Source organism: Polypterus senegalus, chromosome 10 (genome assembly GCF_016835505.1).
Source record: "Polypterus senegalus isolate Bchr_013 chromosome 10, ASM1683550v1, whole genome shotgun sequence".
Lineage (NCBI taxonomy): Eukaryota > Metazoa > Chordata > Cladistia > Polypteriformes > Polypteridae > Polypterus > Polypterus senegalus.
Window position 1 is genome coordinate 146,765,068 of NC_053163.1, and position 14,006 is coordinate 146,779,073.

The following is a 14,006-nucleotide window of genomic DNA, read 5'->3' on the forward strand; positions in this document are numbered from 1 at the left end:
TTCTTTCAGACATTTTATTTAAGAGTGCCTTTTTTGAATTTGCATCATTGTTTTTATTAGCTTGAGGACCATGACTACAAGCCTTTGGACCCTAAGGATATTCGCCTTCCACCACCAATGCCCCCCAGTGACCGGCTGCTTGCTGCTGTTGAGGCTTTTTACAGCCCACCTTCTCATGACAGACCAAGAAACAGGTTTGGTCATCTTACAGTTCTTTCTTGCTGAAATGCTGGCTGGCACTCTTAGAATTATGCCAATGCATGCATTCTTTTAAGTTATAGTGTTGGGTAAACTATCAAATGATATTGGGGATTGAATGCTATAAAAATGTTCATGTTACGGTAACTAATTAAATAGAAAAACACAAGCTTAAATCAAATGTACTGGCGTGAGGTGACTTTAAGAGTACCATAGCAGTATTATCAGAAAATTACTATTGGTGAGTGCAGAGGCTAATGTAATGTGAGTTTTTATTATGCAACTTCAACCAGTACCTGCATACAGATACAGGCATGGTGTCTGTGAAAAATGCACGTCATTAAACATACGGTCGTATGTACTCTAGTGGAAGCAAGATACAGTAGATACATTACATTTTTTTTTATTAATGTTCAGTTCAGATTCAAGGGTCTATTGTTAAGTAGGCTGCCCTGTTATGAGCTTAATTGTTATCCAGGTACAGCTGAGTAATAATTTGGAAAAGTTGAATCAGGTTTACCTATTTTGACCTGGACTTATAGCCCCCCCAAAAGGGCAAAGTACTGCAGTATTTTTTATAGGCAAAGCCGGGGCTTTGGTCAAAGTTCGATAACCTGGATCAGGTTATAATGTAAACGCAAACTTTCTAGGTCAGGAAATTTTGGTGCTTAATATCTAATCTAGATTGCAAATAGTGTAAACATGCACTTTGATTCTCTTTACGTTGAAGATCTCTGTTATTTGTGGTGTACATTATTCATTTCCCTCCCATTAACCTCCACCCCAGTTTATATTTTGTGCTTTCCTTTTACTTTTCACTGGTGACAGACACACAAATGGAAACTGTATCTCCTTCCTCCTTGTGTTTTGAGTATAATTTCCTCCCTTAAGCTAGTGGTTTGCAATTTATTTATGTATTCATTTTATTAGTGAGGGATGGGAACAGAATGGCCTGTATGAATTCTTCAGAGCAAAAATGAGAGCAAGACAGAAGAAGTCTCAAGATAAACGAAACAGGTGAGCTGAAATGTTATTTCATTGTGTTTAGTAACTAATGATTTTTAAATTTTCCGTGCCCCATTATGCATACAACCAATCAGTACTCAAGCCTTCCACCCCACAGGTGTTTTTTTAAAATAAAAAAAAAAAATAAAAAACTTAAGTATTTTCATTTGAGGACTGCATTAGCTGACAATAATGAAAATATTATGAGTACTGCCACTAGACATATACCACTGACCCTGTGTGGAAAACTGAAAACTGCACGGCTAATTTGTATGCATAATTAGCCATGTGCCACAACTATGAGTCAAAACAAGCCTTAAAGGAGTCCTAACCGCCCTGCCAACCACCTCAGAAAACACAGGAAACCCTGTGAAATAGTAAATATCCAAATATTTATTACTAAAGGCATTTTATTGTTATTGATGGAAGAAAAAAGTGTGATGCATCTGCACATATACATGGGAAACAAAAAAGATGTTTCAGCTGCACCTGGATCCACAACAGTGGAATGAGCTGGTCTCACACTGCTGTTTCATGGCAAAGCCAATATATGACCGAAGATTGGGACTCTGTGAACACAAAGATTTATATATACAGTGGAACCTCTAGATACGATCACCTCTGTATACGAGAAATTCAAGATAAGAGGAAAGTATGAGTGAAAAATTTGGATCTAAATACGAGCATTGGCTTGCGTAACGAGCCACGAGCCAGGCTGTGGTTATGCGTGACGCGTTTCCCAATCGGCCTCAACTCGGGGATTCACCCAAGCTGACGCTGCCAGCCCATCAGCTCACTCAGTGTTCCTTGTTCTCCCATAGCGTGACGATCTACGAGTTTGTGCACTTGTGATTTCATTGTTTCGCTGTAGCAGTTCACCGTATAAGCGTATCCAAAAATATTGCGGACATGCAGACGGAAAATAGGAGACGATTGCCCTCAAGAGGAGTACTCTTGGCTAACTAAAAAGATTACAATATGCAAGCTTTGATTACATCTTGCCTGAAGAAGGGGCCTGAGTTGCCTCGAAAGCTTGCATATTGTAATCTTTTTAGTTAGCCAATAAAAGGGGTCATTTTGCTTGGCTTTTCTCTACCCTCAAGAGGGGGGGGGGCGCGTGAGTGAGCAAGAGAGATAAGCAGAGGGAGACGCACGAGAGAGAAGAACCATCAGCTTAGTTATGATCACATGACACTCAGACAAAGTGTATCCACACGTATTTATCAGTGTTATTGGTTAGGAAAATTGATTTTTATGTTGATATTTTTGGGGGTGTGGAACGGATTAACTGGATTTCCATTATTTTCAATGGGGAAGTTTTGTTCTAGATACAAGAAATTCGCTATACAAGCTCAGTGCTGGAACGAATTAAACTCGTATCTAGAGGTTCCACTGTATACTGTATGTATATTTTTGAATTATTACTAGTTTGTGGCCATTTGTTGTATTTTGTTTGTGGTTATTGTTCAGTCTGTGCATTTTGTTGTGTGTGGCACAGTGCTTGACACTGCTGCCTCTTAGCTTGGATCACATTTCTGGCCATAGGAATCAGTCCATCATAGTTGGCAGATGCTTCCCTGGGCCTTGGGGCACTTAAAAGACAATCGCACTCAAAACTAATTCAGTTCCTTTTTCCCATTGACTTCATTGTATTTTGCGGAATTTGGAAAACTTCCAGAACATTTCTGTGATTTCAATAAACTCTGGGCAAAGTTAACTTTGTAGGGTTCACTCATAACTTTTTTTATGATCTAAATCTTATTTGCTGCCTGTCTATTATGTTGCCTGTGTTTTGTTTTTCTTAGTTTTAACACATAATACAAAATTAACAGGCCATTTTTTATTTTTACTAGTGCCTGAAATTCTTAATTATAACATAAAAAACAAGTTGGTATTTTTTAGGGATAACAACCAGTAATTACTGAAACCCAGCAGTGGAGCGTTTTCATCAGCAGATCCAACATTTAACATGTATGGAAATGCAAATCTGTTTTTCTCCCCGCATGCAACAATCAAGTCTGTAGAAAAGGCAAAAGCACTTTGTGGGGTTGGTGGCCATTCCTGACACATGTACAATTTTTTAAAAAGTGAGTGCAATGTTGGCAGCAGCACGTCTGAAGTTGACCTACCATTTCCTTCATAGGATAGTCAAATCTGTGGCCCCATGCTAAAACACTGCTTATTTATGGCAGTGGTGCAACTTACCTTCTTTTCATTTTTTTCCCAATTGGATTATTATAAGCAGTCTGTTTCAATTCTCACTACAGGTTAGTTGCTGCAGTGTGCTGTGCAGCACAAATAAACGAGAAAAACCACTATACCCCAAATTGCTGTGTGTATGTGGGAAGTACATCCGATTTTATTGCCAAGTGTAAATGTAATCCAGCCAAAGTATATATGGATAAAATTTAGATGTGAAAGGCACTTTAAAGGGGGTCTTTGGGAAAAGTAAGTTATTGTGGGACCATATTTAACATGTCTTATATAGTAATGAAGTGGGCTTTGTATGTTTTTTGTAAGTTTGATACCCCATACTCTAGTTTCATTCTTAGTCATTTTAAGTATTTTTCTGCTATTTTGTAATCATTTTTCGTTATCTCTCATGTCCTCTCCCCTGGTTTACTGGGGCTTCCTAGTGAGCTGTGGCCTCCCAGTTAAGTGAACCAAATACTGGCTTAGACTTGTTTATGTTTCATTTGAAAGAACCACCCCTTTGCTGCATTTACACTTGTATGAGGAATCGGAATCAGACTAAATGCCTCGTGTCCGATCTATTTCTGTTACAAGCAAAAATGCTAAAAGATGACATTACTTACACATTGATTACAACACATAGTTTTGTACTTGGACACATTCAGGATGTGGATGAATGACTGCAGTACATAACTTTTCTTTGTTGTATTTTTATATTTTTTGCTCTGGCGTTTTTTTTTTTTTTTTTTTTTTTTTTTTTTTTTTTGTCGGGACAGGTTTTTCAGTAGATGCCAGACAGCTATAATAATTTGCATTGATGTTCTCAAATCATATTAAATGCTGTCTTCTGCTCAGACAGCATCCAGTTTTTTACAGTTTGTCTTTATTCCATTGTACTTGTATCTCTATTTTGCAGAAAAAAACAAGTACAGGCAGTCCCCAGGTTACGTACCAGATAGGGACTGTATGTTTGTACTTAAGTTGAATTTGTATGCAAGTCGGAACAGGTACATTACTTTAATAAATGCTATTGTTGACCGACTGTAACCAAGTGCTCTGCCAATGAATGATGGAGTTTCATCTCTCTCTGACCTTTTTATTATTTCTACTTTATTTTCAATGGTGATGGTTTTTCTCTTCTTAACTGTATCACCAGCACTTGCATCAGATTTGTGTTTCAGAGACGTTGTTGAAGGGTGAAGACAAAAGGTTAAGATGAGCTCTTCTGCACAGCACGTCTGATGTACTGACAAGAGACAACTTCCTGTTATGTATGTAACAGTACAAGCAGGCTTGCTATTGAGAATGAATGGGGGCATCGAGGGGCGGTTCATCACTCGCCCACCACACAGTCACCTACACTACAGTATGCTGCCTGTAGCGTCCGCCCACCGAGAACGAACACGGTGTGGCCAAAGGCAGGTAGTGAATCCCCCTCATTCAATAGGCAGCCATCTGATGTACACTACAATGCTAACCCGCCCCCCACCGCTGCATTAACCCTCAATGGCCTCGATTCAGCCACAACAGGGTCACTGCTTGCAGCATTACCAGCCACCCACCAAGAACGAACGGGGCAGCCATGTGTGGTGGGCAGGCAGTGAAACCGCTTGCCGCTGGGAGCCGCCCGAGGGACACTACACTGCACGAGCAGCGAAATCACCCCCCTCCAGCCTCCATCCAACCACCATTTGCAGCATTACCAGCTGCTCACCCAGAACGAATGGGGCAGCCGTGTGTGGTGGGCGGGCAGTGAAACCGGGAGCCACGCAAGGGACACTACACTGCACGGGGAGCAAAATCGCCCCCCTCCAGCCTCCGTCCAGCCACCGCTTGCAGTGTCCCCAGGCCGAAGATGACAGAGTGGCAGTTACTGAGGTGCATGTGTCACAGCTGCGGCCTCGTTTGTAAGTCGACTAGGTCAGATGTCCGTAACCTGGGGACTACCTGTATAGTATAGCACAAAAAAACTCCAGAATGAATGGTTAAAAAATACCACCTACATCGGTGCTTCGACTATTGTCTTGTGGACTGCAGAATAAATCAGGCTAAACTATTGAAAAAAACACCTTATTGAAAATGTTGAAATGGTTACCACATGTGTAGACAGGACCAAGTGACTTGCAGATAATCTCAGGATGTTCTGCGAACCTCATGGGGAGAAAGAATTGTAAAAATAAAACAGCAAGGTTTTTAAGGCTGCTTCAGCCCGGGTAACGGTTGATAGTGGAAAGTAGTAAAAATGCAACTGCAGCAGGAAAAAAAATATGGCAGTTAAACGGGAACTAGTTTTCTTAAGCTCCTATTGATAATAGAAAGCAGCATCATATGCTACGATTATTTAGATCCACTTTGATATCACAGGTACCGAACAATTATTTGGGAGAAGCACATTCTGTTCAGATCTTAGCCTATGCAAGGAAAGGTCTGACTCTTGGTTGTTTCAAAAAGCTAATGAGAACATTTTCTGCTTGCTGCCTATCTCACTTTTCCAGTTCCCGTGGCAGTCCCTCCTGCAGCCGTTCCAGAAGTCGGGGCAGGTCCTCATCTCGCTCCAGCTCCCATTCCTCCAAGTCTTCACGTTCTTCCTCCAGATCCCGTTCCAGATCACATTCACGCTCCAGGTCATACTCACGGTCACATTCCAGGTAAGGAAAAATGTGAGTCTCTCCTTTGTGTGGATTGTTAGGGTGCTGATCTTTGTAACCATTGCTAGGAAATTTAGGTAGGAAACTTTATGTCCTTTCAATAATTCAGTCCAACACCTGTACTTGAAGTAGAATATGCTTCATAGTATGTGTGATGTGGTCCTATGTATGTGTGCCTAATCTGCTTCTGTTTGTCACTGTAACCGTTAAATGGAATCTCTCTTTCACGTAACTTTTTAGGAGTCAATCCCAGTCATCACGCAGCAGGTCACGCTCCAGATCAAGGTCTCGGTCTCGCTCATACACTCCAGAAAAGAGGAGGAGGTCAAAGTCTCGTAGCCCAACACCCCCGTAAGTAGCTGTCAAGACCAACTATAGGGTGTTTTTCTTCTTCAACAAGGAGTTGCCCTTGACAAAGAAAAATGCACTGATAGGGATCTCGGTTTCTTCATTTACTGCCAGTTTTTGGTGCCTTATTGTCTTGTATTGCCCCTTTATGTTCTTGTTTTTCATTACTCAGAGGGTTAGGACTTGATTTTCAGATAAGATTAAAATGAAACCGAGCCATATATATTAGTCTTAGAGAAATGTTTGCCAGTGAAGTCTCTGTGTCTGACTGTTTCATCTTGTATGACTGTATATTTCAAGATCCACATCTGGACTTGGCACCGTTCCTCCTCCAATAATACCAGATCAGAGGCTGGGAGAAGAGAATAAGGGTCACCAAATGCTAATGAAAATGGGTAAGTATCGTTATGCTCTGTTCAAAGCAAAAATGATTCTGTAGATTGGTTTCAGAAAGTATTCAACCCCTTTGCTTTCTTCACACTTTCAGCGGTGTAGATTTCGTCTTAAATGTGTAAATTGGTATTTTTGTCCATCAATTTAAACTCGGTAACCCATAACAACAAAATGAAAACATGTTTTCAGAAAGATTTACAGATGTATTAAAATCAAAAACTGAAATCTGTCATTCCTAGAAGTATTCAGGCACCTTGCTTTGGTACTCCAAATTGTGGTTAGGTCCATCCTGTTTGCTTTAATTCTCTTTGAGACATGTCTAGAACTTGATTGTCCATCTTTGGTAAATTGAATTGATTAATTGATTGAATTGAAAGGAATATACTACCCAAATCCAGGTGTGCAAAACCTGTATGGACTTATCCAAGAGGACTTGAAGTTGTAATTGCTGTCAAAGTCTACAATGTAATGAATTATGGGGCTGAATACTTGTTTAAATGAGAGATTTCAGTTTTTGTTTTTTGTTTTTTTTTTATAAATTTGGGAATCTTTCTTAAACTTGTTTTAGCTTAGTTATTATTAGGTATTGAGTGGAGAATGATGGGCAGAAATGGCAGATGTATCCATTTATTAATAAAACACCAGCACTTAGGGCGGTACGGTGGTGCAGTGGTAGCGCTGCTGCCTCACAGTAAGGAGACCTGGGTTCGCATCCTGGGTCCTCCCTATGTGGAGTTTGCATGTTCTCCCCGTGTCTGCGTGGGTTTCTCCCACAGTCCAAAGACATGCAGAGTAGGTGCATTGGCAATCCTAAAATTGTCCCTAGTGTGTGCTTGGTGCGTGTGTGCATGTGCACTGCGGTGGACTGGCACCCTGCCTTGCACCCTGTGTTGACTGGGATTGGCTCCAGCAGACCCCCGTGATCCTGTGTTAGGATATAGCGGGTTGGATAATGACTGACTGACTGACACACCAGCACTTGTCCTTGATTAAGCAAATAGTTATTTTTAAAACGAACCTGAAAAGACAACAGTGTTTTCTGGCTCTTGATAATCCTTTTTTAGGCTTTGTAGTACTCCGGTGCTAGCACAGCTCCTTCCCTGCCTTTGTTTCTCTATGCTAGGCCTCTGGTTTGACCTAAAAATATTAAACTTTGGGAATAAGACCTCTTTAGTGTTCCATATGCATGGTAAACATCAAGATTAATGTTGATTGGCTAAATTCACCAAAGCGTTATTCACAGCATATATGCACAGTTTGCAAATTACCTTTTCTCATCAGTTATTTTCCTGGAAATTTGCTGTGCATCCAGCTTGGATGACCATTTTTCCTTAGCACCCCATAATGCTTTGGGAGGCCAGCATGAAATCGCAGAGCTCTAGAAGCTATACCCAGAACTTTCACACATGCATACCATAAGATCACTGCCCAGTCTCCTTCACACATACAGTACATGATACAAAAACCTGATCCAGCCAGATTTATACCCCACATGCATTTAAAAAATATAAACATTCAATGTTTTTATTTGAGGGGTACATTAGCTGACCATAAAGAGAGTTTTAGAAGTACTGCCACTAGACATATAATGCTGATCCTTTTGGTTCCCTCAGTCTCTCAGCACCACTCTTACCAGTCAAAACAAACCTTTAAGGGGCCCTTCCCTTCCTCTAATCAGAATAAAAACCTGTGAAATAATGATAATAACGAAAGATGAATTACTATTTACAAGGTGTTTCTATCTTTTTAATGAAAGGAAAAAGTGCAGAGGATCTGCACAGATAAAAGTGGAAACAAAAAAAGGTCATTACAGCTGTGCCTGGAGCCACAGCTTCAAACAGTGGAACAAGCCAGTCCCACGTTGCCACTTTGTGCCCCAAGATCAGAACGCTATAAGCGTAATTTTTTTACTTTATTTTCTTTCTTATTGCTAGTTTGTGGCCATTTGTGGTATTTTGTTTCTGGTTATCATTCCATCTGCATCTTTTGTTGTTTGAGGCACATTGGTGCAGTGATTAGCAGTGCTGCCTCAAAGGTTTAGATCACATTTGTGGCCACAATGAATTGGTCCAGCATAGTTGGCAGACACTTCTCTAGTCAACTAGTTCCTGAAAATTTCTGTGATTTTGCTGAAGCTCGCTGCAAAGTGAACTCCGCAGGGCATTTGCGCAAGATTAATTTTCTCCCCACAACCCCCCTAACTATAGGCTGGAGTGGATCTGGTGGTCTTGGCCTCAAGGAGCAAGGAATTCAGGATCCCATTAAAGGAGGGGACGTACGTGACAAGTGGGACAAGTACAAAGGTGTGGGTGTCTCTCTGGATGATCCATATGAGAATTACAGGAGGAACAAAAGCTACTCGTTTATTGCACGCATGAAAGCAAGGGATGAAGGTAAGGCTGCAGTATTACTTTTCTACTGCTCTATTGTTGTGTTTTTTTTATTTATTACTACAGCTAAACCTATCTTCTTCCTCAAATCTTCACATCATTCTTGTAGAAAAAATATAAATCTCAAAGGTTCTATCCACGTCCATCCCTGTTATGTAGAAAAGTCAGAATAATGTACTATTTGAATATCCTAAGATGAGATCAGAAGGGCTTCCCCTTCCATCTGAGAGATGTGCAGGTTAGCACAGGCTGCTCTGTATGAGTACAGTGAGTAGTTTACAGGTCTGTGTTTGCGTGAGTGCCCTGAAATGTATTTTGCACCCTGGCAAATCACTGAACTGACTTTCCAAGATTCGTCACTCCTGTGTTTTGCACATACACAGTTGAGGCCATAAGTTTATATACATCTTGGCTAAAAATCTTCAGGCTCAAAATTCCCCAATTTCACACACATCACATTACCAAACTATGCATGTGTTAACTGAGTGAGTGTATTTACTTCATTTAAGTTTCTTAAGAGTGTTTCTCCAAAATAATGATAGATACAGATTTATTTCAGCTTTAACCACTATGTCAGATTTTCAGTGGGTTAAAAGTTTACATACACCAAATTGATTCTCTGATTAAACAGCATGAATGACTCAATGAGTTAATGTTATTGCTTTTAGCAGCTTCGGAGTTGCTTAATGTCATTATTAGTGGCTAACTGGGACACTTGTGGCTATATGGAAGAGCCTGTCTGTGCAGCCAGTGCCACCTTATGGTAAAGACAATGGAGAATCAAAAGAACAGAGTCTTGACCTTAGGAGGAAAATGGTGGATCTTCATAAGTAGGGTTCCTCCTTAGGATCCATCTCCAAAATGTTCAAGGTACTAGGTGCAACTGTACAATTATATGACAATATAAAAAAATTGGGACCATACATCCTCAGAAAAGTAGCACAAATTGACTTCCAGGGATGAATAAAGTTTGTTTCGAAAAGGGTCAGCAGATCACCAAGACAAAAACTAAAGAACTGGTGAAAGAGTTGAAGACATCAGGAACAAGAGTGTCATCATTCACCACCAAGAGAGTACTTCATTACCACAGCCTGAAAAGATGCCAGTCAGTGAAAAACACAGTCCTCCAAAATCAACATTAAAAAAAATGCAAGAACAGTTTGCAGTTGCTCACCAGGACAAAAGTGTAATATTTTGGTGTGTTCTCTGGTCAGATGAAACAAAATTTTAACTCTTTGACCATAATGATCGATGATATGTATGGACGCTGGTGGATAAGGCTTTTAATTCAAAGAACACCATCCAAACTGTGAAGCATGGGGGGAGGCAGCAACATGTTGTGGTGGTGCTTGGCTGGGAAGGGAACTGGTGCACTTCAAAAAAAAACTGATGGTATCATGAAGAAGGAGCATTACCTGGAAATTTAAAAGCAATATCTCAAGATATTGGCCAGAAAGCTAAATCTTGGTTGCAAATGGGTCTTCCAGCAGGACACTGATCCCAAGCATACTTCCAAAGGGGCAAAGAAATGACTTGCACAAAACAATGTGACGGTACTGAAGTGGCCATCACAAAACCCTGACCTGAATCACATTGAAAATCTGGACTGAACTGAAGAAACATGTCCAATCACGGAGGCCGACAAACTTGACTCAGTTAGACCAGTTCTATCAGGAGAAGTGGGTCAGAGGTCTGGGAGAATATTGTGAGAAACTTGGAGATGGTTACCCTAAGTGTTTTTACTTCCGGTTAAGCAATTTAAAGCCAACATCATGAAATACTAACATGGTGTATATAAACTTTTGACCCAATGAAAATCTGGCATAGTGATTAAAAGCTGAAATAAATCTGTCTCTTAAGCATTATTTTGGGGGAAAAAATCCTATGGAAATTAAGTAGATGCACTAATGGACTTAACATATGAATCATTTGGTAACATGACGTGTGAGGTTGGGGAATTTTGCGTTTGAAAGTTTTTAGCCAAGGTGTATGTAAACTTATGGCCTCAACTGTACCTATGGCACCAACGGAGTGTCAGTCCATTGCAGGCCCCTTTTACTTACACTGCAGTCAACTTATGTGGGGTGTTCCAATAATTTATCTAACCTATGAAAATAAATTTCAGATGATCAAACTAGCCTCATTACTTCAATACACTTGGCCCACCTTGCCATCAGTGTTTTAATCCCTTTTGGAATAGAAAGATAAATTTTGGTTCTCCAGCCAACCTGTTACATTCATCATCATTGGAAAATCACCATCCAAGTTGGAAATTGTTCAGGTTTTGAAAGAGAAAATAATCACTAGGGGGACTGGTCTGGACCGTACGTATGGTGGATGGCTGAGCTCTATGAAGCCACACTCCCTGATTGAAGCCTTCGATTTTGGGGATTTGTGGGAAAGTGAGTTGTTATGACGTACCAAAACGCCTACGGACGGTTTCAATTTCTGATTAATGGCCTTGTGTAACGACTTCATTGTGGCTGAAGAATAGATTTCTCTGGTGATGGATGCCCTGTGTGACATGAATTCCAATAGCAGAACACTCTTTGTATCCCTGAAATCTTTCACAAAGACTTTTCCAGCTAAGTGCTGCACACAAAATTTCTTGGGGGTCAAGAATCCCTTATACTTCCATTGCATGGACCGCTGTTTGGTTTGAGGCTTATAGTGAGTTCACATTTCCTCCACAGTAACAATCTGTATGTTTTTTTTTCGAAGTAGTTGTAAGTTCTTACGATTAAATTCCTGACGACATGCTTTCTGATCTGGTGTCAGCTTTTGGAGGAACCCATCTTGAATTGGTCTTTGACATCATTAAATGAGTACGGATGATTGTAGAAAATGTGCCAGCTGAAATGCCTTCTTCATGGGCAGTAACATTAACCTTAATATGACGATCTTCAATAATCTTGGCCTCCATGTTTTGGCAAATTAAGGGTTCACAATGCTTCTACAGGATGCCCCATGTGGAGGGTCATGTTCAGGTAATTCACGACCCCATTTAATTTGCTTGGCCCAAAACGTCACCTTATACTACAAAGGTGCACCATCACCATACACAGCCTCTCTTAGATTTCCTTTGGCTTCTTCTTTTTCTTTGTAAGGAATTTAATGACAGAACTACACTCCCAGTCAGTCGGTTTTCTTGTAGACTCTCTTGGTGAGTGCTTGCTATGAAGTGACCTCAAAACTGCTTGTGTGGTATGCCAAAATATGTCCTCATCTCCTGTGACAAGTTCAGATTTGTAACACAAATCAAATGATATCTCGCATAGATAAATTATTGAACACCTCTCATAGAGCCACCAGTTAACCAAACCTACACAACTTTGGGGACGTGGAAGGAAAACGCAATGAAAACTCAAGGGCAATGCACACACTCCAAAATGACCAAGCATGGGATTAGGATCCTGGGTGCTAGATCAAAGATGCAGCAGTGCTAACTAACTACTGCATTACCATGCTACCCTTAAATAAAACTAATAATTAACATAAATAAGTTTGAAAGGTCCATCATTCTGTAACTGTAGTTGATGAAGACATTTCCCTGTTTATAAATTTCAATTCTAAGCGACTACACGCAAAGATTAGTAAAAGTTCATTTTCACAGCTATATTGCCATTACCAGGTGGTGGAGAAAATGGGTAAATAAAACTAAAGCACCACCTGGAACTTCAAGGAGGAGTGTGAGCAGACACCACTTTTGATGGTTCCACACTTATCTGCTTTAAAAAAAAAAAACCTATACAGATATGTTCAGTCCCTCCTGTTGAGAAGTTTTCACAGGCGAGGAAGAGTAGATTGGGTGGCACGGTGGTGCAATGGGTAGCGCTGCTGCCTCGCAGTTAGGAGACCCAGGTTAGCTTCCCGGGTCCTCCCTGCATGGAGTTTGCATGTTCTCCCCGTGTCTGCTTGGGTTTCCTCTGGGTACTCCGGTTTCCTCCCACAGTCCAAAGACGTGCAGGCTAGGTGGATTCGCGATCCTAAATTGTCCCAAGTGTGTGCTTGATTATGTGTGCCCTGCGGTGGGTTGGCGCCCTGCCCGGGATTGGTTCCTGCCTTGCACCCTGTGTTGGCTGGGATTGGCTCCAGCAGACCCCCGTGACCCTATGTTCGGATTCAACGGGTTGGAAAATTAATGGATGGATGGATGGAACAGTAGACAGTATTTTGTGACTGTGCTCTACAGGTCATCTCCTGGCAGAGGCTGTTACTTTCCTACTTGCAGAATACCAAAATGGGCACTAACGAGAAGCACTGCTGTCTTTTTCCACAGTTAAACCGGACCCGCAAGAACAAGCAGAACAGGAGTAGCCACTCCCATCACATCAGGTTCTGCCGTGTCTTTGTGTTGTCTTTTTTTTTTTTCTGAGATACTCTCTACTCTTTTATTACAGAAAACAATCATTCTTAAAATCATTCTTACTTTCAAGTTTCTCAGCTTCATTTTCATGCAATGTGCAGAACTATTTCCTGTCGTATAAACTGGACTTTACTGCCCAGACATCTTTTACTTTAAAATAAGTTGGGAGGATTTTGAAAAACTGTTTCTTCTGAAAATTCATACCACCAGAGCAGCTTTTTTTTTAATGCTGGAAAGTACAACCATCTATTTATCGAGTATATATGGTAATATGATAAATATGAAGAGTTTTGTAGTTTTTAAACAAAAGCAGATGTCACCATCTTGATTTGAGCTATAGAGATACTTTGTTTTTTATTATTATTTTTTTTAAGCCATTAATTGAGCTTACATTGTAAATTGTTGATAGGTCTCTCAGTGTTACATTTGTGTTACCAATAAAACTTCATTATGTTAAATTGTGCT

At 40.5% G+C, this 14,006-nt stretch overlaps 1 protein-coding gene across 1 annotated transcript in view; it reads left to right on the top strand.

Annotated features, from left to right (window-relative positions):
• LOC120537805 (calcium homeostasis endoplasmic reticulum protein) overlaps window positions 1–14,003 on the top strand; it is a 42,509-nt gene extending 28,506 nt beyond the window's left edge. Inside the window, exons 12-18 of the mRNA XM_039767008.1 lie at window positions 61–194; window positions 1,129–1,215; window positions 5,892–6,044; window positions 6,285–6,395; window positions 6,693–6,787; window positions 8,993–9,178; window positions 13,455–14,003. Coding sequence (XP_039622942.1) covers window positions 61–194; window positions 1,129–1,215; window positions 5,892–6,044; window positions 6,285–6,395; window positions 6,693–6,787; window positions 8,993–9,178; window positions 13,455–13,492 — 804 coding nt within the window. The 3' untranslated portion in view covers window positions 13,493–14,003. The remainder of the gene's footprint in view (window positions 1–60; window positions 195–1,128; window positions 1,216–5,891; window positions 6,045–6,284; window positions 6,396–6,692; window positions 6,788–8,992; window positions 9,179–13,454) is intronic.
• Window positions 14,004–14,006: the final 3 nt, after the last annotated feature.